The 27,395-nt window shown below is 42.7% G+C and overlaps 1 protein-coding gene across 2 annotated transcripts in view; it reads right to left on the reverse strand.

The window, feature by feature from the left end:
• Positions 1 to 27,395, reverse strand: part of smurf2 (SMAD specific E3 ubiquitin protein ligase 2) — a 60,572-nt gene that overhangs the window by 32,365 nt on the left and 812 nt on the right. For both annotated transcript variants that reach the window (XM_083932020.1, XM_083932019.1), the window contains exons 2-3: positions 3,499 to 3,537; positions 330 to 438 (exon numbers count right to left, since the gene is read on the reverse strand). In XM_083932020.1, the coding sequence (XP_083788146.1) occupies positions 330 to 438; positions 3,499 to 3,537 (148 nt within the window). The remainder of the gene's footprint in view (positions 1 to 329; positions 439 to 3,498; positions 3,538 to 27,395) is intronic.

The following is a 27,395-nucleotide window of genomic DNA, read 5'->3' on the forward strand; positions in this document are numbered from 1 at the left end:
TTTAGACTCTTTGCTGGTGCAGAGGGGTTATGTCATTACAGAGTATCAAGATGAGTGAGACCAGCTGCAAGAGCTGTTTACATCTGTTACTGTTTAGGTTCTGTTAATGACAGCCTGACACTTCTCACTGTGCTCACTTATCGAGGTTAAATACAGAAAGACATCAAAATTGTGAGGCATTGAAATATCCCGAGCAGTTCCCCAAATTACTGTTTTTAATCAGATTAAATCTTTAAGAAGGTGGGAGGTATTCAAAAAACCCTAGAAGGAATCTCATTTTCTTTTGCCTTTGAAAATAGATGAGAGATGTTAAAGTGTCTGGGACTCACAGGTCATAGTGTTGATTCCACTTGGGGTCAAGTGTGTTCCTCACAGTGTCTGTGGAGTGGCATTGCCCTGAACCGTCCACAACAACCTTGGCAAAGGGATCAGGGAGGCCTGCGGGGAGAGAGGAAAACAGCATGCTCAACCTCAGCCACGTTCACCAAGATTAATAACACATTACAAACTATTTCACAAGACACAAATGACAACATTACTCAGCGGTGTTAGCTTGCTACATGGCAGATGGTGATGTATACAGCTGACACAGATGCTTAGTGGTGTCTACAACACTGTTGTTGTGCTATGGGACCATTCAGAGATTAGTTTTGTGTATGTTGCTTCCAAAATGAGGTCCTTTGAGACAAAGGACAGTTGTGGATAATTGAAGACGAATTTCATTTGTTGCTCTCTATATATTAAGCCGGTCTGGTGTGAAAATACACCTCATGATTATTCAATTTAGTAGCAAATTAATTGATTAGTAACATGAAAATGTGGCATCATGCAGTATGAGTTGACTTAGAGTATTGTGTAAAGGCGTTTGCTAGTCACAGTTTTATATTATTAGAAGCAGAATCGCTGACACAAACATACAAGCGAATTTTAGTTCACAAATAATGACACACAAATCCCTATGGTTTCAGTGATGCTCTCCACCAACTCCCTAACTGAATGTTTGCTCAGCTCCTGAGCGTTGGAATGGCAGGAATGGGCACCACAGAAACCACCTGAGTGAGCAGAAGACCTTTACATGCTCATTCACCATGACAGCCTGACCCAAACACACCAAAACACTCACAGCACTCAAGACACCCACACATGAGTTATTAAGTCTTAAGTGGAGAAAGTTAACTGGCTGTTTTATGCAAAGTGGTTGCAGAAATGCTGTCCCAAATGGAAATTTACTCACAGAATCTTAGTGACATTTTACAGAATCGTATTATAGACACAGTAGAGTGTACAGTGTGGTTAAAAGGCCTTATCAGGCTTCCCCTTTCAAAATCTCCGCTTTCCATTTTGCATTGGCACCATCGCTGCATCCTGGGCTTTACACCGCCCAAGCCGATTGTGATTGGTTTAAAGAAATTCCTATCCCAGAATAACTCATACAACCAGAAAATACGCTCCAGGTGCTATGCCCAGGATGAAGCGATGGTGCCCTTGCAAATACACAAAATAAAATACAAATACACACTGGAGATAGTGTAAGGGAAGGAGAGTGCCTGACATCATGTCAGGCTTTATCTGCGCACTCTACATCCAAGTAAGCCAGACAAGGCAATACAAGACTTTAAAGTGATGGGGAACTATGTAAACAATTCTGTCCTACTTCCAAGGCCATATGTAGTAAACCAACCACATCTGTTGAAATGGCTAAATCAGCGACTCGCAGTGTGTCGTTGAAGGGAGGCAGCAGCTCGTTCTAGAATACACCGTCTAGTGCTACTTGTTAATGGCTCCAGTGATGAGCATGGGGTCATGGGGGGGTTTGCATCTTTAATCATCTGACACCCTTGCTCAGGCGACCCAGCAGGGGTTAATCACCCCCTGACTCTCCAATGACAAGGCCCTTCAGAAGCCTCCACTGTTCTTGGCGACTTTCTGCACTGTAGTCTTTTGACTCCAGGGAGTTTGAGGGCGCACTCACACTGTCCGTCTGTACTGTGCCCCATGCTTTAGGGTACTTGTCCCCCCCCCCCCCTCCCCCCGCGGCCCAGGCCTGTTTGTACTGACACTACCTGGGCCTTGCGCGAATGCTTCTTGCCTGTCCACGTCATCACACCGTAACACGTCAAACGCATTGATGACATCATCGCGATGCGTCGCTTTGTTTACAAATCTTTCCACAGACCTCTGAGTTTTTGTGCGTCTTGTCGACCGTTTTGGAATATTTTCATCCGCCCAAATCTGCAGTACACACTCCAACGTGAACCTTTCGCCGCCATTGTTTGAAATGTTCCCGCATGGTCAGTCTTTTTTTTTTTCCCTATGTCCGAATAGGCGCACACAAAATGACGTCAGAGCCGCCGTAGACCTCGTGCTCGTACATGTGCGCACTCGTGCTCGTACATGTGTAAACGCGCTTACAAAAGCCCACCTCTCCCAAACAGTAAGCAAGCTAGCTTCAGCTAGGTGCGGTGCGGTTGCACTCAGCCTGGTCAAACAAACTAGACTTGTAGACTTTAAAACCTGTTTGGGTACGGTACGGATGGACAGTGTGAGTGCGCCCTGAGAGTCATTTCTCCAGCACTCTGCACTACTGTGGCTGTATTTAGCCATTTTGTGCTTGTTGGCTTCTTCAATCCAGTCATCCCAGAGGATAGTAAGGGCGTGATCACACTGTCCTTTTGGCCGCGGCCAAAACCGGTTTTTCAGCTAAAGTCTAGTACCTTTAAGTAGTGTGAGCGCACCCGTTCCACGCTCAACTGCGGCCAGCGGACCGTCCACGGCCCACTTGAAAGAGGTGGGCTTTAGCGGAGCCGTTTGCACATGTACGAGCACGAGCGTGCGCACGTGTACGAGCAGGAGCCCTACGGCAGTAGCGTTATGTCCGCCTGTTCGGACATGTAAATAGAAGGACGGACCATGCGCGGACATTTAACAACAACAACAATGGTGGTGAAAGGTTCACGTTGGTGTGGTGCGGAGGTGGAGTGTTTACTGCAGATTTGGTCGGATGAAAATATTCAAAAACAGTCGACAAGACGCACAAAAACTCCGAGGTCTATGGAAAGATTTGTAAACAAAGCCACACACACGCGATCAATGCGTGTGACGTGTTACGGCGTGATGGCGTATGGACAGCAAGAAGCATTGGCCGAGGCCCAGGTAGTGTGAGTACAAACGGGGCTGGGGCGCGGGGGGGAGAGGGAGGGGGGACAAGTACCCTAAAGTCCGGGTCGTGGTCCGGGAGGACAGTGTGAGCACGCTCTAAGTTAAAGTAGGACCACTTGCGTCGTTGACTCTGATGTTAACAACATGTCTGGTCGGAGAGAAGTGGTTGCGTTGTCTTTGCCAACTTGAGCTGCCATTATGAGTCGACTTGGGGCTCCCAGTCCCTCGCCCCTAGCTCAACTTTATCAGTGACCCACATTTCTCAGTCTCAATAGGTGCATCATATACCACAAACACACATAGGTTCATCATAAACAGCTGTGATTGGCAGATACTTACGGAAGAAGTCCTTCTTCACCAGGTTTTTGGCGCAGAGGACTGAAAGAAAGGAAGAAATTAGTGTAAATTTAACATAAACGTTAAAATCAAGTCAGGGTTTTATTTATGATTTGTTAACCTTTTACTTATTAGAAGACTGGTGGGGGTGTACATGGGTAGGCAGCAGGAAACAATTTGTCCAGTTCATTATTCAAGTAGAAAAAAACAACTGCATTGCAGCCAACTTTGGAACAGATTACACGAACCATCTCTTACCTACAATTAGATAGCATTTAATAGAACACAATGTTTATCAAGACCTCATCAGCAGCAGTAGAGCCAGCAACTCCTTAGCTATTGGTTTAAAGTAGAAGCTTTACAGTAATTAACACTTATGTACAATTAAAATAAAAGCACTTGGATATAAAGCACATCACTGATTAGCCTTTGAGCTAGAGGAGGGGATGTTGTGTCTCTCTCCTTCACAAAGCAGCCAAGAGGTGGACCCTGTTGGTCTACTCTGACAGCCATGGAGGTGGTTGCTGAGGTGATGAGGCAGAGCCACTCACACCCTCCTTCTGTGTATGTGTGGATGGATGAGGAAGCTCAGTCACCACCTGAGCGTCTGGAATTACAGTTACAGCCCATGAGTCAGGCACATGGAAATCGAGTTTCGGCTTAGCTTATCTCTGTGATAACATTTTCTGAGGAACAGAGACTAATTGATCTAGATATTGATTTGCCTGACTCATTGGTTTGAATAGAGAGACTAGAATTGTGACTTTACTGTGTATAAAACAATGAATTATAGTAGAGTTTCACATTTAACACTGATTCTGTTTCTAATAATATTAAGATGTAATAGAGATATACTGTAATGGGCAACATCTGCCTGACTTGTACTTGCATGCCTATAAATAGTCAATGAAATGCCCCAAAATTAGTATTCATTCATACGGAAATCATGACAAACGCAGAGAGGAAAAAAAAAAGAAGCCATAACCCTCAATGTGAAGTTGACGTTCTTGTTGGAGAGGTGGAAAAAAATCATTGATCACAGTGTGTAAACATTATTTGTAGTGTTCCATTATTAATGAGAATAAACTCCATAACATTTCCCCCCGGGGATTATTAAAGTGAAATCAAATCAAACATGCAAGTATTGTTTAATAATATCCGAACATGTTTATGAGTTTGTATTATATTATATGAGATCTATTATATTTATAAAGGAAAACCGGCTTAGGATGGCGTGTGCACTGTTTTATTCATCTGAATATTTTTGTGCGCACACATGTCTTGTGTTTCGTCCGTAAGCCACCTTTTGAAGTGAATCCTATGCACAGTTTTATAAATAAGGCAGGCAGGCCAGTCTAGTACCTGCACTCTTTTACTAAAAAGCCACACTGTTGAAACAGGTGCAGAATGTAGTTTGGCATTGTCTTGCTGAAACAAAAACAAAAAAGACGTTGCTTGGACTGCATGTTGCTCCAAAACCTGTATGAACCTTTCAGCATCAGGTGCCTTCACAGATGTACAAGTTACCCATGATGACTGCAAAACAAATGTCTAACTACAGAGACGACCAGATTTAGGAACTTCTGTCATTAGGTGCGTTTCCACTATGGTCGACTACCCTGAACGAGGCGGGTCTATCTCGCCAAAAACAGCCCTAATTTAAATGCGATTCGCTCAGGGGGCCTTTTGACCGAGTAGAAAATGGCCCTGTCGGAGAGCAGGGCCTCTTTTGTCACCTGAGATTTACCCGATTGCTGATTGGATAACTTTAAGCGGGATGTGACCTGCAAAGCAGGATGTGAGGTGGTACTCATGCCACAACACTCTGCGCCATTTTGAAAAGCTGCTGAAGCAGTAGCAAGCACACTTTTTTTCAAGAATATGGAGCAGCAAAAATCAACGAGCAGAGTTATCGATAGGAGGACCGACGAAGAGGTCCGGGCCATGTTGGTATGCTCTGCTACTGATCAGTGATCGAAACCCATTCAGAGTGCTATGTCACCTCCGGAGTCTCGTAAATCGAAACACGGCGAGTGAACGGCCGCTTGAGGCGGAAACTTTCCGAGTGGCCACTCTATAGGGTTAATGGAAACATGACTATTGAGGACCGACGCTGAAATCATCAGACAAATTCAAAGAATGGCAAGAGACTCTGTTGTTTTTGACCAAATTATGAAACGGTTACATGAACGAGGTGACCCCTCGCCTCGCTCAAACTGCGTATTTCCAGTAACTGAAAACACATCTGACAGAGAATCTCTTTGTGTGCTGTGTGTGGAAAGGGAAATGCTGGACTATCTCCCGAACTGATTCTGCTGACACTGTCTGGAGTCTGAAAACTGAATCTCTTTTTCGGATCAAATAGTAATAATAACGTAGCAATTGTTTAGAGGCATTTTTCACAATTTTATGACATTTTAAAAGACCAGAAAATAATGATTATTAAAGAAAATAATGTGCAGATTGGCCGCTGATGAAAACAAATGGAAGTTGCAGCCCTGTCTGGCTGTTGTCCTGGTTTGCCCACTTCCCTTATGTGCAGGTGAGAATGCTCAGACTTCACTTTGCTAACACAAATAGACAAAGCCATACCGTCAGTGGTAGACTGCAGCTATTCAATCTGCCCCCACACCCCCACCACCACCCCATGCCACACATACTCAGACACACACACAGCATGTCAATTATCACCCTGAATCGCTTTAGGTCTGAGCTGAAACAGTTTTGCCCACCAGGAAACCGTGCCGTGTCGCAGAAATTAAAAACACAAATCATCAGCTTCACCGGTGTAGAACACACCAACATCTACATAGTGTTAACAGATGCACAAGGGACGCACACATATGCACATGAGTTTGTGGGTTTAATGACAAGAACCCCATTAAAAAAGACGGAGGGAGCAGTGAAAATCTAGTACATTGGATGCATACTCTTCTGGGGGGATGAGGGTGCAGAACATGCTCGACAGATGAGGAAGAATGTCTTTCCGCAAACATCCCTGGGAATGTGTTACGTTCCAGTGAAACCCACCTCATTTCGAAAACATCTGGTATGCATCCCTTTTGGTCGCGCATGCACACGCACACACACACACACGCACACACAATTAATTATTAATGAGGTGCAGAGGAATAAGTGTGGACATTTGAGCGCACTTTGAAGCTTTGAAGAAGGTGCAGTAAGGTAACAGGTGACCGTTGTCTTTGTTTGCACAATGCTTCTGCCCTCACGCCACAGACAACATGTACATAATGTGCAGAAGAGCTTGACAGTGATTTGATGGTGTTTCCAGAGGGGGAAAAACACTGAGCACTATGTTCCCCAGTCTAGAAGTCACAATGCAATAAATCCACAGGAGGTAAAGAGAAAGAACAGTGAAGCACTGGGAATATGACCCTGAAGCAAGGTAAGACCACGGCAGCAAACGATGAGATTTTGATCATGATTATAGCAGAGGAAAAATCAGGGTTTCACTATTGTCCCAATTATTAATCAGGGAATTTATTATTGGACACTATGGAAGTAAAAAGACAGAGCATTCTTTTGGTTCTGCACATAAAACACGGCAGTCTACTTATTTAAAACAGAGGGTTCAACACAAACTTATAGAACTGGAGTTACATCTAAGTAACTACTGCATATCATTGCATTGGAAACCTTGTATGTCCATCATTTTACAGGAATGTGAGGTTTGGCTGACAGAATGATCTTGAAAGAGAAATCTTGTAACCCCATTGGATCGATAGAGTGACAAGATTTAGTCACAAGCTCTTTTAATACTTTTCATTTGATTTTAGTTTCTTTTTACCTTGACTTGAGCATAAATGGGTGGATGATTATCTTGAAGACTTTGGAAAAGATTTGAAGTGTTGAAACTCTTTGCACACTTACTTGTGTGAAGAAGAAGAAAAATATCACCTTTTGGGACTTTAGGGGCTCTGTAAGAATTCTGTCTAACATTTTTACAGTTCTTCTAAGTGCTTTAGGTAAGCGGCGAGTTTCTCTCACACACTTGTTATGTGACTTGCGAGAGGAGATTTCACCGCACACAAACAACGTGACTACGTTTTTGCAGGAATCGGGACACCCCAGATATTGTAGCTTCTACAATTCTTATTGTTATGAAACCATGACGTCATGAAAGCTCGGCTACAGAAAAATGGGTTAATCTCAACGTCCCTAGTCCAGACAGGAACAAAGAAATTACAATGAGACCAACTGAAGAGTAAGGCAAGACTTGACATGGCCCACACTACGGCCAGATCAGCTTAAAGCAAACTAAGCGGGGTAAAACCTGCAGACCCTCCTGCGAGTGCATAAGCACTCCTCAGCTAGCCACAAAGCAGGAAGGCAACACTACAATTATACCCATATAGGCTCCTTATGAAAACATACAAGGGGCCGGATTACAGCTGAAAATGGAGAAAATGGAGAGCAAACCGCTGGAATGGTACGTGCAGGGAGACAATGATGGCAGGGAAGCCAATTAGGAGTCTGAGGCTGCAGAGCAGGAAGAAGGAGAACATAAGGACAGCAATCGGGACGCAGTGGAATCGAACCATCACAATACAGCTGTCATTACACACTGACAAAATGGTCATTATAAAATGTTAGGATGATATACATAAACTTGAGTTGAGCTTTAGCCTATTTTAAACAAAAGATGACATTTGTAGGAAACCGTCAGAGCTCGGTAAAGCTTTACACTACCATTTCAGCAGGCTTACCCTTCAAGGACAGACATGAAGATGCAAATGTGTCATTATATACGCACGCAAAACAGCAGCTTGAAAGCAACTTGCCAAAGTAAAAGGTCGCTTTTACCACAGCTATGTGAACCCCGGGACAGCATTATGTAGCACAGAGCAATTCAACTGTTTGTTTGGGGAGGACACAACGTCCACTCTGTCTGTAAGACACTTCCATATATGAAGGATAACACCGTACCTATGCCACATGCGCATATGTGCACGTGCATTATTAAAATGTAACACCTTTTCTAAGGTTGTGTAACCTACTGTGACAAGTCTACATAGACCCAATATGAGTCAACTGTATAAAGGCCTTTACACACCGGGGGAGTCTTTTTCTTGCGATTATTTTGCACTTTAATATATTTTTTAATTTGTTTTTCTCATGAGTACTTTAACACAGAACATGAAAAATACACTGCGAAAAAGTGATTATTTACAGATCAAGGACAATTTTACGGGGCATTCCACCGTGAATAAAGTCATAAAACAATCAGGTTGGTTTTTTTTTTACTTATGAGGATTATAAAACAACAACACAAGTCTGCTGCTAGACCTCATTCATCTATGGATCAGATGGAAAACTACTACTTACTTTCAACCTCGACAAAGGCAAAGCAGATAGCTTTATTTCTTCTGTTCTTATCTTTCACAACAAAAGCTCTAAACACACATTAAGTAGTTAACTGTTTACTTTATGGAACTTAAATTTCTCTAAAAGGAAACTCAATTAAATATCTTACAGTAGCTCCATTTTATCTTTTCTGGCATCACATGAGGGGACACTCAATTTTTCCTCTGGCCGATACTCAGAAGCAGAACACATGCCACTCCTCCTTCAGACCTTTAACATTTGCATTGCTGCCGGTGTGAATAAAGCCACTGTCATACAGTCTTTCCCCGCTATCGTTCAGACTTTTCCCGCTCTTTGACAGCTACCAGAAATTTTAAGGTGGAATGTTTTCATTCATGTTAGTTTATGAGTTGAGGTCTTGAATAAAATCGCAACACCTTAAATGTCAAAATGACAAAAAGCCATTTGTTTTCATCATCTTTCTTGAACGACATTAATAATGGTCGGATCTTGAAGTGCTCAAAAAACCTCTATGAATGTCACCCAGATTATTCACACTGCAACTATTTTGTTTTTCTCACTTGGAGAAAAAAGTGCCAGAGCGCTCCGGCAGCACTACACCACACGTCCGGACCACCAGGCTTTTTTGGAATTTGACAAAATGCCCATTTTTTTTCATTTTCTGTTAGTCTAATTTCCCATTTCCTTATGTAAAGGGAGACATGGAAAATACAAATAAGTCATAAAAATAAATTAATTCATAATTTACAGGCATATTTTGAAAAAAAGAATCCACTTTTTTACTTAAACAGTGAAAGAAAAAAAGCTTAATGTTTTGATGAAATCATGGCACCAAAATACTTTACTTTAATCCCCATGAATGAGTTGAGCACAGCCAACAGACTTCAGTGAAATGTCGAACCCCTTGCAGTGATAAATTATCAGTAACTTAATAACCCAACATAAAATAAAGGGCATCAAAGTTTGACACAAATGCTTTATAGAACGGTCTTAATAGAATTGGTGGGGCCTCTTTGCCCGCCAGTACGCAGACATGCCCCAAAATGTACCCCGTTATGGGAATTGGAGTCGTGATGACAGAAGAAAAAGGGAAGTGGGCGAGCTTGCACCTACAGGGCAGCATCATAAATCTGTTGTTTTATTGGTCACCCTGGAACGCCTCTAACATGCTCACACACCGACAAATATAATTATGTGCTCTCTCTCTCTTTCCTCATGCATTTAAAATGGAAGAGAGACACATACGTCAGTCAGCCCTGCAACATACACATGGCCCTAAGATTAAACAAATGATGGGAAACGTAGAAACATTAAAAGCTCATTTCAGACGCCAACTAGAATCACCTCATTTCTGTTCCATGGCTACACCGTACACAATGCTGTTCTCAGGGAGAGGCGACCAAATAATGGATCTGGTTTCCAGAGTGGATATGAGGTGAGGGGTTAGACGGGACAGATTCAGAGCTTGGATCTGAACTGCAGGGCTAACCTTTATGAAATAAATGTGCGTGATAAATTGACTTATTATCCCATGAAAATGCGGTGGTGATGATGGAGGTATTATCCTGTCGTCAACATAAAAGCACTTTAGCTCAAACAAATTTTCCAAAGTATTTCACACTTAATACCATGGCACAATATTTCACAATACATAATATCAAAAGCCAGAAAGGGGCTGCATTTTATAGTTATGTTTTCCTTGGTGGGAAATATAAAAACCTTCTTTGAGCGGGTTTCAGCCTCGCCAAATAAGGCTACATCCACACCACTATGTCTTCATTCTAAAACAGGAATAATCTCCATCTTCCATTATCCATATTAACACAACTGAAAACACGTCACGTGACCATTAATGTCCACTGAGCATGTGAGTGCCGGTATAAACAGGAAGCAGATAGTCTAACGTTACTCTGAAATCATGGATGTAGAAGTTGAAAATATAATGGTGAAAAGTAAAACCAGTGGTTTATTCGATCGGACCGATGACGAGGTGGAACTGTTACTAAAGCAACATGAGTAGAAGGCTGTAACGGAGGTGAAAAACACATTGCAAAACAAATAAAGTGACATATTATCCATCACCAGAGGAAGCAATGGTAAATCAAATCAAATCAAACTTTATTTATAGAGCACAGGGAAAGGAGCACCCACACAAGAATAATGAAATCACAAAAGGTCTGTCAGCCTACTTAGTAAGTGACAGATCATCACAGAGAGAAGTCGGGCTCCGTGGATTAGTCCACTATAGGGTGATATGCCCAAAACCTAATATATAGCACGATATCCCGTGATGCCAATACACAGCCCTAAACAAAACAGTTGCTCATTTATTTTCTTCAGATCGACTCATTGATTAATCGACTTATCATTGCAGCTCTAATCTAGCAATTTTTCCCCTTTTACATTCGCTTGATATTTTCATTTGAGTGATTTGATGCATTTTGCACCAAAATCTAGGAGGAAAAAACACATTTAAACTTTTAACCATAAGAAATAAATATTTTTTTAAGAGTGTACTGGACAACAAAGTCTGTATGAGATATTGTAATCATTATATCATTACCCCCCTGATAGGCTTCAAACTTTCTCCTTCTCTGTCACAAAAAACCCAGAGACACTCCGGAAAAGCATAACCCTCTGCATCTCAGCCCATAAAAAAAATCCTCTGTCGTCATAGCGACGGCGGGTATCGAGGCGAAGCTGAGAGAAGGGTTTCTCTGTGTCGCCTGTGTTTCTCATTCCGGTCGCACTGCCTCACACAGCCGGGGAGTGCAGTGCTGAGACGGGGATAGACATCAAAAAAGACAATAAACAAAGAAAGCAACATTCGAGGCCTCTTCCACTTTGAGCCATACTTTAGAGCAGGATAGACTTTTGATTACAAAGCAGTTAGGTAGGTATCTGAAGTTGTCACTGAGTAATACTATTAACTACTTCAAATCGCAGCTACACTGAAAGTACATCTTTGCACACAACACTTCTGAGCAGGAACAAGTATCACATACTATTACCTCCATCTGATAAATGACCAAAACCTTTTAGGCTGAAGGCCCACTTCTATTTCACTTTAGTACTGTTAGTTTAATCGGACCACAGAAGAAGGGTAAGGTATTTGAGGATGGCAGACAGACAGCCTCACCCACACAAAAGGTTTAAACATATCAAAACATTGTTGAAAAAAAATGCAGCAGCATATAACAACCATTTGCAGCCTCACACACTACCACTGCTAGAAACAAATACTTGGCAAATGGGTCAGTGACTCAGTGGAAACATAACCTGCCTGGTGGCTCGCATAAGGAGCAGGGTGTCGTGTGTATGCTCTCGGTGGCTGCTCGGCTGACTGAAGCATATTAGTCACATAATGGCTTTCCACATTGCTGCCCAAACAGGGCTGCCTCCCAGAGGACAGCAGGGAAAGCTAAAACAAACACCACACAAAACTGATTATCAGCTCCGATTTGCTTAGCTCCTTCTTTTTGCCGGCCTGTCTCTTAATAAAAATCAATTCCTGTGAGTGGTGACAGCAGCTCTGTGCGGGCAGAGACTGAGACCTTTGGGTGAAGCTAAAGTTCCACCTGTGGGGAGAGGATGGGCCCAGTTTCTCACAAGCTGGCACACAAAGAGCCCTACTGTGCAGGCGAATCAATGAAGACCACCAGACGCAAGCCAAACACCTGGGGAGGGAGAGGTCACGTGGCGTCTAGGGGAGGGAGAGTAGGGGTCGTTGCCATGGTAGCAATCGCTAGTCGAGACAAGATGGAACTGGGAGTCTACTTTTGTCTGTTGTGGAGCGAAAGAGCCACTTTCATACACAGTGACATAATGAAGCATGGGAAAAGAAAAGAGCACCGTGGGGAAAAGAGGGTTCACAGTGCCTGTAGTCTGATGCTCTGTGGTTAACCATTACACTGGAGCCTATGAGGTGGAGGAAATGGGGGTGTGGGAACAGAGACAACCGCCTGGTAATATTCCACCATTACCCAAGTCAAAACTGTCTGGAAACACAGCCTATTAAGAGGGAGGGGGAGAGGAGGAGGCATTTCAAAAGAACAGTCGATCTACTCCTTGCTTGAAATCATAACTGCGTGTGAATCTAAACAAATCTCTTCAGACCTAGTAGCTCAGGTTGACCCCATTCTGAACCTTCCTTCCTGTCCACCTGGTTCCTCCAGTCCAGTGCACTGACCCAACCCGCCAGACAGTCTGACACATCTTCACGGAACAGTACTCCCCCCCACGTCCTCCCCACTCTTTCAGACCCCAACCTTTCCTCTGCCTGTCTGCCTGTTTGTCTGTCTGGCCTGTTTTGACTCCAGGCTCAGGACCGTGCATTCTCATGTGCAGCATTGTTCTTCTATAAACAAAAGGCTTCCTTTTCCCCTCTCCACTCCTCCCTTAACCTCTGTGGGACTTGAAACCTAAAGGGGGGAGAAAAGCACAGATTGCGACTGACAAGTGCTGATGGTTGTGCTGGCTAACCTGTTCTTTAACCGTCTACTGCTAATCTCTGAGCCATCTCCTAATCAATCTCCGATGACAGTATGTTGGGTAATGTTTTGTCTTGAACACTGCTTCCTGTAGGCTCCTGTCACCGGGGCTGCAGCAAAGGGAGCCTGACAGTAGCTGGGTGCTGAAGCTTACATGCATGGCAACCTCACAGACAAGCAGGCATTCAGGCTGACACAGAAAGGAAATAAGGCACAGTTTCCAAGTTCATTTTGCACTGAATTAAAAAAACAAAAGTGATACTCAAGACAGTATATAAATTAGAGTATAAGTAGATTCTTGCATCAGTAAACAGCGGTGCCATAATGGCTGCGGCCACAGCGGGCAAAGAACATGGATGTATTAAGAGGAATTGAGGATGAAGCAGCCTATTTTAAATCAGAGGTGTGGCAGCATTGTGGCTTCCTGAAGTCTGAAGGTGAGAAGACAACACACCAGACAAAAACAATGTGCAAATATTGCACGAGTGATTAACTACACAAACAGCTCCAGTCCAAGCCACGCTGACAAGCCGATTTACAATCCCGCTCGCCAAAACGAGTTAGGTTTCTTTACCCTCTTGGTGATACATCCCACAACACAGCAGCTTTTAGCCATTTTTCTTTCTTTTGCTAGTACACAACTGACAAGGAGGCACCCTCACACAATACAAAGTCAACGGAGAGCGTTGAATTGTTTCTCCTATAGTGTGGGCTTGGCTTTCTGTCTCTGTTGCTCCAGTGCATCATCAACCCTTATGAGCCCATGATTTTAGGCTCCGCCCCCCCAAAAAACTGAAACCCAAAATCCATCTCCTATAGGAACCAAATTTAGTCCATGGTTCCTCCAGTCAAAATGCAAGAATAGTTCCTGAGTTCCTCAAGAAGTTTCTTGGTCTCCCCACACCAACAAGGCTAAAAGTAATCAATTAGATGGAAGTTCCAATTGATTTAATATCTACTTTCATATTCTGAGACAATGTATAAAGTGGAAGTACAGCAAAACCCTTATCTCTCAAAAGCTGATACCAGACAAACAGCCTCTAAAAAGGGCTTTACGGGCTAGTCCAGTGCATTTGCCACAGAGGCAACCACACCATCCGTTCACATTCAGCACTGCCCTATTCATGACAAAAGTGGGTTACTTTTTAAAGAGCTGGCTACACCACTTAACTTTAGCCCTTAACTGCAGTCAGGCTGAATAGAGTGAGGAATCAGTGTAGAGTTTCAGGAACTCTTCCAACTCTTCACGGGGTGCAGGCTAACTGTGGAAATGTGGTTAAGGCAAATTGACTTGTAGACACTGGGAAATATCCCAGCTTTGGCAGGATTCAGATCTTAGCAAATCCGCTTATGTAATATACAAATCTGATAAGACTCTTCTGGTCACATAATACAGATATTAGAGTCATCGGTGGCAGGGTGATCATGGAACTACTAACTGCCAGGAAAATCTTCTAATACCTCTAAACAGACCTGCATTTTCCAAGATTTATAAAATTAGAAAGGAAAAAGTAACAAAATCTCCTTGAGCATCATTTTTAGACTGAGAGGAAAACAGAAAGGAACACTTTAAAAAAAAGGAAAGGAAAAATACCTTGATTCCCTCTTTCCAAGTTAAAAAAAAACATGAAAGAGGCATTCAAAGACATGCTCCATCTCCTTCTCACATGTGCCCCAAGTGAGAGGAAGGACAACCGTGTCAACAATTGAGTGGAGAGGAAACCAGCAGTGAAACGTATTAAGAAAGTCATAGCCCCTGTGACGTGCATTAAATACCGCAAAGCAAAGACAATTTAGATTCCCAGGACTCTTGTTACACACTTGAGTAAAGGACGTCTGGGGACATCTGTTGCACCAACTTGCTGTGACCAAAAGCATGAAAAAACAGTGGATTTAAAGGAAAGACAGTAGATATACTGTATGTATTTATATTCAGAAAAGGATAGGATGCCATGACTGAGAGAAGCCATATCAATATACATCACACTCAGCACCTGTTGGGAATGATAGATCTCGTGAAACACATCGAGAAGCACAGATCTGCGAGGTGGTGTAAAATGACGTGCTACAGTAATAGATTGACGCAGCATCAAAGCCCAGTAATTATTAAGCATAGTTAATATCTGGGCAACCAGCCAAGATAAATAACTGTCTAGGAACTAGTTTCTGTTTTGGATTCATGTTGGTGCTATGATGCTGTAACCAATTGTTTTCTACCAAGATTTAATGCTGCCAAGTGACGGAGGAATACAGAAGCAAGGAATGGTTAGACAGTCGGGTCATGACTGACAATCAGGACGAGCTACAGCCGTGTTCATTCTGTGAAGAAGGCACTGAGTACTAGCCAATCAGATGCAGAGTAGGACGGGTCTTTGCAGAATGTGGATAGGGAATAAGCCAATCACATGACTGTAAATAACAGCCAAAGCCAACTTATCTTGCACACTTACTGCTAGTGTGCTAGTGTGTCCTGTGATAGACTGGCGTCCTGTCCAGGGTGTAACCCGCCTCACGCCTGATATCAGCTGGGATCGGCTTTTAATATTTACTGACTTCTCGGTCAAATGCATTTTGGTTGTGGACTGTAGATTGAACAAAACAAGACATTTGAAGATGTCTCCTTGAGCTCTGGGAAACTGATGGACAATCTTCATGATTTTTAAAATGAATCAAGAAAACTGTAGATTAATCGATTGGTACTGGCAGACTTTCAAGTCTGAAAGAAACATAACGCAATGCATTGGTAAGTTACTGGTCTCACCAAATGAAACGTAATGGACTGACCCATGGGAAACACTGTGATGTTGAATCAAGATTGCGTTCTAACCAAACCACTCTTTAAACAAAGAAAACAGGTGCTGATAGAAAGATGCAAACGTATAAGAAATCCAGACTAAGGTAAAGTAAAAAACAAAAACGTTTATTTTCTTTGGCAAAAACTTGTTTGACTACATGGGGAAACTCACCACACACATTCACACGTGAAAGGAAAGAGGCTGGCAACATTCTTAGTGTGAGAACATTTCATCCATCTAACGTCACCTTTTCCCTCCGTGATACAGTCCACTGTAATTGCATAATAGAGGAGTCCACCCCGACTATTTTGGGTTCCAAATAGTGGGAAACCATGCCACTGGCAATTGTTAGTGGCATTCCTGTTAGCCCTGCATAGTACATCACCGTCTCTTTCCACTCTGTGTGATACAACGTTCCTAACAGGGAGTCATCCAAGCGAGTAAAGTCTTCCACAAAACCTTTGCCGCTGCAGCTAAGTGAGAAGTCAAAACAGTGTGCAAATCAGCGCAGCTTAGGCTTCTGCAAGCTTGCACTACTGCTGGCCAGGACCCGAGTTGTTTTCAGTGGCTGCTCGGCTCTCCTAGTGTCTTGGCTCCTTTGCCCGCTCTGATGTAATGGAGGAGTGTGGAGGCCTGGACTGAGCTGCAGCGGAGAGGTTGGATAGTACCAACCTGTTTAACAGAAGTTGAGGACCACCACACGGCTGTGTTAAATGCCAGAAATGCCGCTTTGCTACTCTATTTTTCCCTCCGAATCCTGGGGAGCTTAAGTTTCTAAGAATGATTTCACAACTTCATGTGGAAGCAGTGTTACATCATTACATCATATTTTTTCCTTTTATACCACGTACCTTGCAAATGAATGTGTTGGACTGAGAGGACCCTCAGCCTTTTAAGAATCAAGACAATACGTTTTTTTTATTATATGCCAATCATTTTTTTTTAATTTAGTAATCGTTAGTTCTATGAAATTCAATTAATTTTTATTTACAGCGCCGAATCATAACGATTGTTATCTCAGGACACTTTACAGAGTAGGTACAGTCCCCACTATGACTTATTTATGATTTACAGAGACCCAACAATTCCCCCATTGAGTCCGGTGGCAACGAAATCCTTCCCATTAACAGGCAGGAACGTCAGACAGACCCAGCTCTGTGGAGGACAGACATCTGTCTGCACCGGTTGGGGAGGAAGAAAGAATAGAAAGAGAGAAAAGATGGACAGAGAGACAAAGACAGACACAAAGACAGACAGACAATCAGACAGTCCCAGAGATGCAAGCAACCACAGAAGTAACAATAACTATAATAATAGTTAAATTAATGTAACTATGACTTATATTTTATGGCAGTTGATAATGCAGAACAGCAAGAAACAGGCACAGCCAAGGTGACATAACATGACAATAACAATTATAGTGGTAAATATGAAGTTGAATTAGTAACATGCATTCATGAGACATGAATGATACAGACAGACGGGAAACATTGGAAAGTTTTCGATGGCAGACCCTGATGTGACCTCTTTAACTGTCGTGTTAAAAAAATGGAACAAAAGTCCAAAATGACTAACAAATCAACTGGAAAAAAATGTTTCTGTCAGACTTCCAAGTCTCAAAAGCCTAACATAAAACATATATATATATATATATATATATATATATATATATATATATATATATATATATATATATATATATATATATATATATATATATATATATATATATATATATATATATATATATATATATATATATTTATATACACGGGCGTTCCACTGAGCTACTGCTCAAGTAGGGCTGAAATGATTAGTCAACTGACAGAAAACAAATCTGAAACTATTTTTCAATTGATTTGTTAGTCATGGCTTTTACTATGTGCTGCAAGCCATGTTTAAATTAGATGACACTTGTCTATGGGACATACGTCAGAATGTCTGACCCAAATTCAGCTAAGCTTCGATAATAAAAATGATCTCTCAGAGCTCAGGTTGTCAAAAATGAAGCCACATTTTAAGACTGCTAGGGTTCTTTTTTAACATGGGCATAGACAAATGCTATCAAACTTGTGGAACTCAACAAATACTGTAATAAAATAGAAACCCTTTCAAAAATATGGAGTCTGGCTTTCAGACCAAGTTAAAAAATGTGTTGCTGTGTGCAGAATGCTTCATGTGACCATCACAAGCCTGAGCTTAGTTTCTTTGTTTATCCAAAACCCAAACAATTATTTCATTCAGTCGTGGGAAACCAAGGTGGAAATAACATTAAACATGTAAAATTCATCATCACTAGTATGCTCTTGTAGCCTTAAGCTGTTGACAGTAAATCAGTACATCAAGTGCTGCGCCTGTAATGATAATGATAATAATAATAATAATAATGATAATAAGCTTTGAGAGAGTAAATATTAGGCTATATCTCTGAACATTCCCAACATGACTGTCTGCAGCATCTTCCTGAGAGCTGAATCCCCAGACATTTGGCACTCCCACTTTTGTACTTGAAAGTTAGTTTCCTAATGAATATCTTGCGAATCAAACCGTGACTCTTATCAACCAGACAGTTACACATCAGAGACATTGGATGGGGACTACTCATGGGCCTCCATACATATTTAGGATTCTTCTAGTGCAAGAGCATTAAGGGAGAAGCAAAACCCACTGTTAAAAGATCACATTTGCTTCTCTGTGCATATGCGGTCACTTTTTTTTTTACTACGCAGGAATCCTGTGGTGTATTTGTCCAACTTCAGCAGAGGTGCCATTTGAAATGTGATCCAGTGTGAATATAAACATCTCTCTTCTGATCCTGTCTCCTCAGAGGACTGAAGGGGCTCAAACGTCAGGCCGAGGCACGGACAGATGCCTGCAGTCAGCTGTTGGCGTCTTGCGGCTTTTGCGCTAGACCCCCCCCTTATCGCACCTTCAAGGCGTTAACACTGGAGACTTGAGAGACCCCCATCTGCTTGAGGTTAGTCAGAGTTAATCGTATCAACCCGTGTCTATCTAGGCTTAAAGCAGAGCCAGCGGGTTCAAGAATTACTCTTCGGTTACCCTCCTCCATCAGACAGCTGGGCAGGGACGCTCTGACCGGCCTGCCTCCACCTCTGCTTCCAGGGAAAATCAGAGACTTTGGGCAAACTTGCTGAGTGATCTCACCTGGGCACACTGCTGAGAGATGATAATAATCACAGACATCCCTACAAACAAATGAACGTGGAAACGAGCTTAATACTAAAGATCAAAAGTGGAATGTGACAGGAGAGGCCTTTCTCTACAGACTGATCCACCTTCAGAGTGTATAACGATAGAAGAAAATGACTCTATGCTACCAGCACACCAACTTGTCAACTAGGAATGGGTGTGATGGTGGTCTCTCTTACCAACACGTTGCTGGAGCTGCACATGTATTGCATTTATCAACATTGGGGTGGGAATTCTCACAATAAAAACATGGCAGTAAGGGCTGCTTCATTCCTTGTTGCATTCCTGTCACAAACTAAAAGGTCTTGCGGTTTGGGAGCTGCAATTTCTGCTATAAAGTTGCCCATTTTTACATGGGGCTGCAGTGTTTCCCACAGACCAGGTAGCAATGAGTGGTAGTGGCAGGGCCGTACGGAGACCTTATGAGGGGCAGGGGCTCCGACCTCTCCCCTGACAACAGACTATGATAGATAGCACAGTGTTTCTTCTAGGGTTGGGGGGGCATATTTTCTTGTGTAAAAATTGTGTAAATACACGACCATGTAGAGACAGAAATAATAAGCCATTGTTTGAATAAGATAAATATAGGGGTTTCACCGAATACAATTTTGCTTGGCCGATCCCGATTGCCCATTTTGTAGAGTCTAACCTGCCTATACCTATTTTTGCCGATACAACTATAATTCACAGCATACAGAAACATTATTGGAACCTTTCTTTCTTTTATTATACCAAAACTATAACACAAAGCAGTATAAATACTGGTAGAACTTACTTTTTAAAATGTAACAGGTAAAGTAGTCTAAACAATAACAGATTAACATGCAAAACTTAAGGCACCTTTCAAATAATAAAATAAGTAAGCTTAAATCAAAAGAATGCAGCAGGTAATGGGACCTACAGCATTAATGATCTGTACTACATTTCTTTTCCAAAAAATGAAATAGTGACTTGAACATTAATGGTAGATTTTTCTTTACAAACAGAAGCGTCTCTGTCATTTCTGTCTTTTTCTTTTACGGTGTAAAAATCCCACAGTGAAGACACGCTGACTCACTGACCATGACCATAGGCCGGGACTGACGCTGTGGGTCTACTTCAAAATAAGAGTCACACATCATTGGTTTCAACAGCCAATCAAGTCTTAGCAAAGTCCACCGGTCAAGTCACTCACAAACGGTCAGATGGTTGATGATGATGTTATGGACAGAGGCTCAACGAGCGAGCGAGTGAGTGAGTGAGTGAGTGAGTGAGTGAGTGAGTCGAATAACAATGAATAAGGAGAGGGGGGCCCGCTGTTACCAGAACAAAGTAGTGAATCAGGGAAATAAAACATTATTTTCGCCGTTTCATCACAACTAGAAATGCAGCTGTAGAAGGTACCTCACTGTCTCTGTCCTCATTAAACTTCAACTATACAAAGTGAGGTCTCTCTCTCTCACTCTCTCTCGTTTAGAAAAAATAATTAATCAATCTGTGGCGCTCGGTGTTGAGTCTGTAGCAGAATTTTGCTTCACACTGATATGTGCTCGTCGCAGAGTAAACACACAGGCTAAACAGTGACAGTTAAACAAGCACTTCTTTGTCTATTCACTGTTGAATTGCTCGTTTGGTGTGTCAACTGCTAACCGGCGGTGGTGATTTGACCACGGATTTAACCAAAGTGAAACAATTGCAAGAATAACAACAGAGGAGGTGTGATGAAGAGCACAAAGTCCATAGAGTGGAAGCGTGTCGAGTGTTGTGACCATGTGCCAACAAGAAGCACGTGGGCAAGTCTCCCAGCGTGCCGGTATTTGATGCGCTGAGACAGTTGCACAGAGATGAGAGAGAGGGCAGCAGCCAACATCAGGCCATGAATAACTTTTTTACATAGGCGGCTTCTTCTCAAAGGGACAGTAAGGGCGCTCTCACACTGTCCGTTCGTACCGTGCCCAAGCACGCTTCACGGCTAAAGGCTAAAGGCACATTGCGCTTGCCGGACGGGGCCTGGTTGAGAGAGGTGGGCTTTAGTAAAGCACGGATGCATATGCACGGACACGAGCGTGCGCATGTGTATGAGCATGACGGTGTTCTTGATGACATCGCGATTGGGCCCATGGTCAAATCTCAAAAACTGAAGGTGGGCCAGGCTCACTTTTTTAAAGTGTGGTTGTTTGAGGTGTTACCTACAGTAGATGATAGTTAGCGCGCTGCCAGTTAGGAGAAGCAGACGGGAGTACCATCATGGAAGCTGAGCAATGTTCTGCTGTAGACAAGGGCAGCACACTAAAAGTATTTTAGCCACCTTAACACATCAATTTAAGTTTAAATATATACTACATTAAGATTATTTTGTCAGAAGTTTCCCCTCTCTCTCTTTTGGCTGTTCAATGTCCTTTTGCAAGCGTTTCTATCTTGTCTCCACAGTGAACGGTATTTTATCATTGCTGTTATAGTCACTCTCACTTTTCTTGCATTCATTTATTCCATTAACTGCGAAAAAGTTTGACTCAAACATCTAATCTGCGGGGAAATACTGTGCATGGCAATTTACCCTTGCATGTAGGAAACTGTTGAGAAAATGTAGTTTGATAGCAAGGTAAAGCAATAAAAAACAATTCTAATTATATCAAAAAACTTAAACTGATATTAGAATTTTTCTTGGTGGGCCTTTTTTAAAAAGTGACATAAGTACATTCTACTGCCACATCCACAGCAGCTTTAATGTTGGTACTCCTTACTGCTTGTCCACTGCTAACCGTCTCCCTACTGTAGAGAACACACTGACTATAGATGAGTACCTCAAAAAACCCCACTTCAATGAGCTCAAACTATCCCTTTAAGATGGACAGACCTTTAAGGTGGACCAGCTACTCTCATTATAATGACGAGCTCCTTCTCTGAGTTTTACTCAGCACCACGGACGAAAGCCAAAAAATGTTCAACTGCACACAATGTCCGCACTACCATGGCACACAGCTGTGTTTAAAACAAGTTGCCCATTCATGATCCTCACAAGTTACTTTTTCCACAGCAGCAGTGACAGTGACAGACAATACCAGAAGGCTCAGCTAATCAGTAAAACAAGCCACACTGCAAAATGTCTGATAACAAGTTTATTCCTTTTCAGTATAGACTCACTGCAGAAAACTAAGGGCATCTCAAGTCAAATGGGGTTCTAGCCTGCCCTCACATTGGATATGCATGCACTCGCCTCTGATAAAAAAAAAATACCCTCAAGTGGAGTTTCTAACTTCAAAGAGAGAACTAGTTTGGAAAATAGGCAAGAAATAGAGAAGCTAGGGCAGTGGGGGGGGGGGGGGCAGCATGGAGAACAGCCAGGCAGGAATGATAGGAGAAGAGCCTGCGGACAATAGTTCTCACTGGAGCCCCCCTCCCTCACACTCACCGCTAATCCAGTTTTGACCCATAAACCACCACAGCCAGGTTAACAGAGCAGCCCTTTGAGGAAGGTCTCCCCCAAACCACCCAGCAGGATTAGCACTTCTCCAAGGCCAAAGAGACACTCTCACTCTTTGCACTCGGTACTACTGGAGGCCAGTGCAAACATGCACTATGGCAAAGTGTATAGATCCTGAACTGATGTAACGATGTAAATGTGACTCATAGGACTCATCCTGGCTGAATACACTGTACTAATTTAAATTCTTTGTGAACTATAATCAACCATGGCTTCCAGCATACTGACTACATAAATCACAAAGATGGAAATAAAAGACTTTCAGGTGCGCTTGCAAAGGGTGGAAAGGCACAGAATGATATACCATGAGAGAAGTGTGTGTGTGTGTGTGTGTGTGTGTGTGTGTGTGTGTGTGTGTGTGTGTGTGTGTGTATTAAATAAGCCAGGAGGATGAGTTGTGGCTCAGACAGTACAGCTGATGTGTGTGAGATGTTCTGGAGTCTGCAGTTAACCATATACTTTCTCCCCAATGAACATTTAGGTGCACATAAATAATGTAAAACTATATAAAGCAGAAGTCTCAAAGATGGACGTTTTCAACTATTTATTACTTTTAGCTACCTTTTTAAACCATTTATCAAGTTTTATCCATCCAGTAGAACTATTATCATTATTCCCAGCTACCTACTTCAACCATTAACCATTATAGACTCAATATATAGATAAACTGTTTTTTTTTTATGTTTTTATATTTGAGCTACAAGCTTTCCACGTATTCCCCAGGAAGTGCGCAGGGCTTTGAAGCCAACTTCACATAGTTTCCCCATTGACTTTAATGGTGAAAGACATTTTTTTTTTGAGCGCCACAACCCCTGTGAAATTAATTGATTCACTATCAGAATTTGATTCATTCAGTCCGATTACATTTTACCAGTATTTTTAGATGCGGAAGTTGAACTTTTTTGGCAACATTTGCCACTGAGCAACTTTCATAGTAATGATGGGGGCCCCAACTCGAACACTGTATCCAGCTCTCTTTACACATCCATGGTATCCACTGCTGTAGGAAAGTCAAGTATAAACAGAGAGCATGGTAGTTTTTTCTCTGTTCTCACAGGCTCCAAATAAAACAGGATGTGTGGATACAGGAAAAAATGATGTGTTGTTAATGTTACAAAGCAGCCATTCTAAAGTGTTGATGCTCTACTCAGCAGGAAGACCCAATCTCCCCAAACCACACATGTCGCCCACTAATCAAACCCATGGCACACTGTTATAATACAGTGACAGAGCAGAGCTGTGAGCCACCCCGTGATACACGCTACACACAAGACACCTATTTCCTGCTGAGTTACAGCAATTTTTCACTTTATTATTACAGGACTGTTCTGTTCCCCACCTGTCAGGGGGGACGTTTGGACAAGTGTTGGGGTCTGGGGAGCACTCTCTCCCCCTGCTACATCTAGTCTCCTGTGGGCTGTTGCTGGCGGCCTTTGAGGTTAGAGCAACCGCAGAAGGCTTTGTCCTCATTGAAGAGCAGCTGAGGAAAGCAAACCCCAGCCAGTCAATAAATTGATGGAACAATTAAAAATTATGGGAGGCCCTCAGCAGGGGGAAGGAAAATGTTTAAAAATGCTTGTTACGCCCCCCCCCTTTGCTTCCTCCACCCCCATTTCTTTTTTTCTGGTCTTTTGCCGCCATTTTATTTGTTTTTTTTCTTGTTAAAGCAAAATGTGGAAATGGAATGCATGTCTATGTGATGGGCCAGTACAGTTACAGTTCACCACATGCAGCTAATCACTGTGTATTTACCATATATATCCTGTCTGAACACCCAGATGAACCCAAATCACTTCCATATAGCCACTCAGTAAAAACGGCTCCGTCTGTGACCACATGAATGTACCAAGAGCCGGCTCAGACCACATTAAAACGGTCTTGATCATCAGGTCCTGTGCCTCCACAGCCCCATCTGTACCCAGCTGTGGGGGTTTCTCCTTCAATTATCCAGCATCCAAAGACCCCCATCTGTAGACTACAGTCAGACCAAGCTGCATTGAAAAAGCAAAAGACTCATCTCGCACTAAAAAGGAGACCTAAGCCTTTCACTCAAAGCCACACAGTGGGCCAGTGTGAAACCCCAGGGTCTTTGTTGAGTCTTCAAAATAAAGTTTTATTCTCAGCAGCATCTGTGTCCATTCAACTGCCAGTCATCTTACAAGGGGAAGGAAAAGGGACATTCTTTTTGGAGAATCGGCTGAAGCGCCATCAAATCCTGTTCATTTGCAACAGCAGCTGATGAACTGAAAAGACTGACACGCAACTACCTGTAGAGAGTTCGTCGGACAGAACCAGTGAACGCGGAGGAAGCTCAGTTAGTGAGATTGGGAGTGAAATATGCTTTGGACTTGGTCTGGAGGGGAAGAGGCTTACAGTCGGAAAGAACAGGGGTGACTCAGAGAGGAAGAGGTGGGAATGCGAATGGAGAATTCAAGGGAATCCCACTGAGATAGCGCTTTTCGCTAGTCTGCACCGCGCCAAAGAATTCAGATGAGCAAACCATATGCTTAACAAGTCACATGTAAACTCCTAGCGAAGACAAAATGGGGCAATAAAAGTCAAGAATCTGAATCAGACCAGAAAATCAATCAAACATCAGTTAATGTATTATTCTGTTGCACCTTTCTGGGCAGGAAATGTATTCAAAGGGGCGAAGAGGGAACGTCTGTGACTCTTCCAGATTTTTCGGGGTCTAATTTCACTTCTATGTGACAGACAGCTTGTTGTGACTCACAAACAGATCGGAGGGATACGTTCCCTCTTCTGCAAAGTCTCAGTCATATTAGAGGGGACTCTGTGACTCGACATTCAGCTGTGCGTCATTAAATATATGGTTGCATGGAAAATGGTGCATATTACACCACGAGCTATGTCTGCACAACAGACGTTAAGAATGATCAGACAGAGCAATGAGCCGTGTTGTAATGATGTAATTTATGACACGGCGGATCATGTGCGTTATATGCCTTTAGCTGTGATTGTATGTCACATAATTTAGGAGTGATCAGCTGTAGAGTATAATGGAAACATGTCCTGTGTTGTCAAGGGGCAATTCTCACCCCAAGTGTTAGTTTTAGCAGCTCGCTTGCCATATTTTTCCAGTTTAATAACTGGCAAACATCTACAACATCTGGTTCAAATGGACAAAGGGGTTGTAAGCAAGGAGAGACGCCTACAGCACAAACAGCTACAGGGCTGTTTAAATGTAGCAAGTCATCATTCACAAACTGTCTGGAAACAAATTCACCTGCAGCTATGTAACAAAAATCAACTTGACTTCGGATGACAACATGCAGCTACAATGTTGCAATGCCACTCTCTGAGCACATTACTCCCTGTGCAGTAGTTTAATCAGCCTAGTACACACAGCTGCGCAACGCTACACAAAGAAACAAATGATGACAGTGTGTAGTGAAGCCTCTCTGCTAAAAGTGAGCACAGACGATGCCTTCCTGCACTGCACTGCACTCCAAGCTGGAGAGCGATAGAAAGGGAACACAGCTATGGGACAGAGACAACCATCTGGATGACATGGCAAAATATTACATACTTCTGAGAGAAATATGTCCTGAGGAGTGATTGTTCTAAAAAATCTAGACAGACAAAGAATCACGCAAAAAGGAGGGATGATATTCATTCTGGGAGGGGTGTAGCGTGTCAATCAGCATCAAGAGGAGAGGTGGTCTGTGAGGTCCTGCTCTCGCTATTTGTCACAGCGGATTCACATTCTCTGCATTCCACCAGGAGACCACTGCGGTCCATCTCAAACTGCAGCGACAAACTAACAGACTCGACATTTCAACATGTGTACACTGTACATACTCCTATATATGGTATACATATAATTCTATGAATTCCAGGTAGTGAATTTTTGTATCCAACTCTTTTTTTTCTATAATGAACCCTGAATGACTTCTGACAGCAATAAAAATGTAGCTCAAAGCTTGATGTCCTTGGCCATCCACCTCAAGCTCATTAAAACGTCCTTGTTGCTTCCACTTATTCCAATCAGAAACAGCACCAGCTTAAATATTTAATTTGGCCCTTCCTGGTAGAAAAGCCAGCCATGGAATTTGATTCAGGTCAGATCCTGGACGTACATCAAAAAGGGCAGCTGTCAGCCTCCCCTCCCAGTCAAAACAGTGTGCTCTCGTGTAAACCTTTATGCTGTTTGTGTTGAAAAGGTACAAAACAAACATCTGATGGAGAAGAGTGGATCATGCTGTAAAAGTGTGAAGTGCTAGTTGTTTGAGGCTGAAATCAGAGCAGATCTGCTTTATAACAGGTATACAACTTAATGGGGACCTGTTTTAACCACAATAACCATCCGAGGAGGAAGCTGTCTGTCAGTAGGCAGTTATGGGACACTGCTCACTGTTCAGTGGCAGTTGCAGACCCCTGTGACCTGTGGAGCTGTCTGTCATCTCAACCCAGGCTTGTCCTGGCAGAAAGCCTGCATTATAGCTGGCTGGTTGTCTGGCTAGGCTAACGTCGGCTAGCCAACTTTACGTGAACCCGTCTGTCAGCAGAAGAACCTTGTCTGTGTGTGTGTGTGTGTGTGTGTGTGTGTGTGTGTGTGTGTGTGTGTGTGTGTGT

Source organism: Echiichthys vipera, assembly GCF_963691815.1.
Source record: "Echiichthys vipera genome assembly, chromosome: 17".
Lineage (NCBI taxonomy): Eukaryota > Metazoa > Chordata > Actinopteri > Perciformes > Trachinidae > Echiichthys > Echiichthys vipera.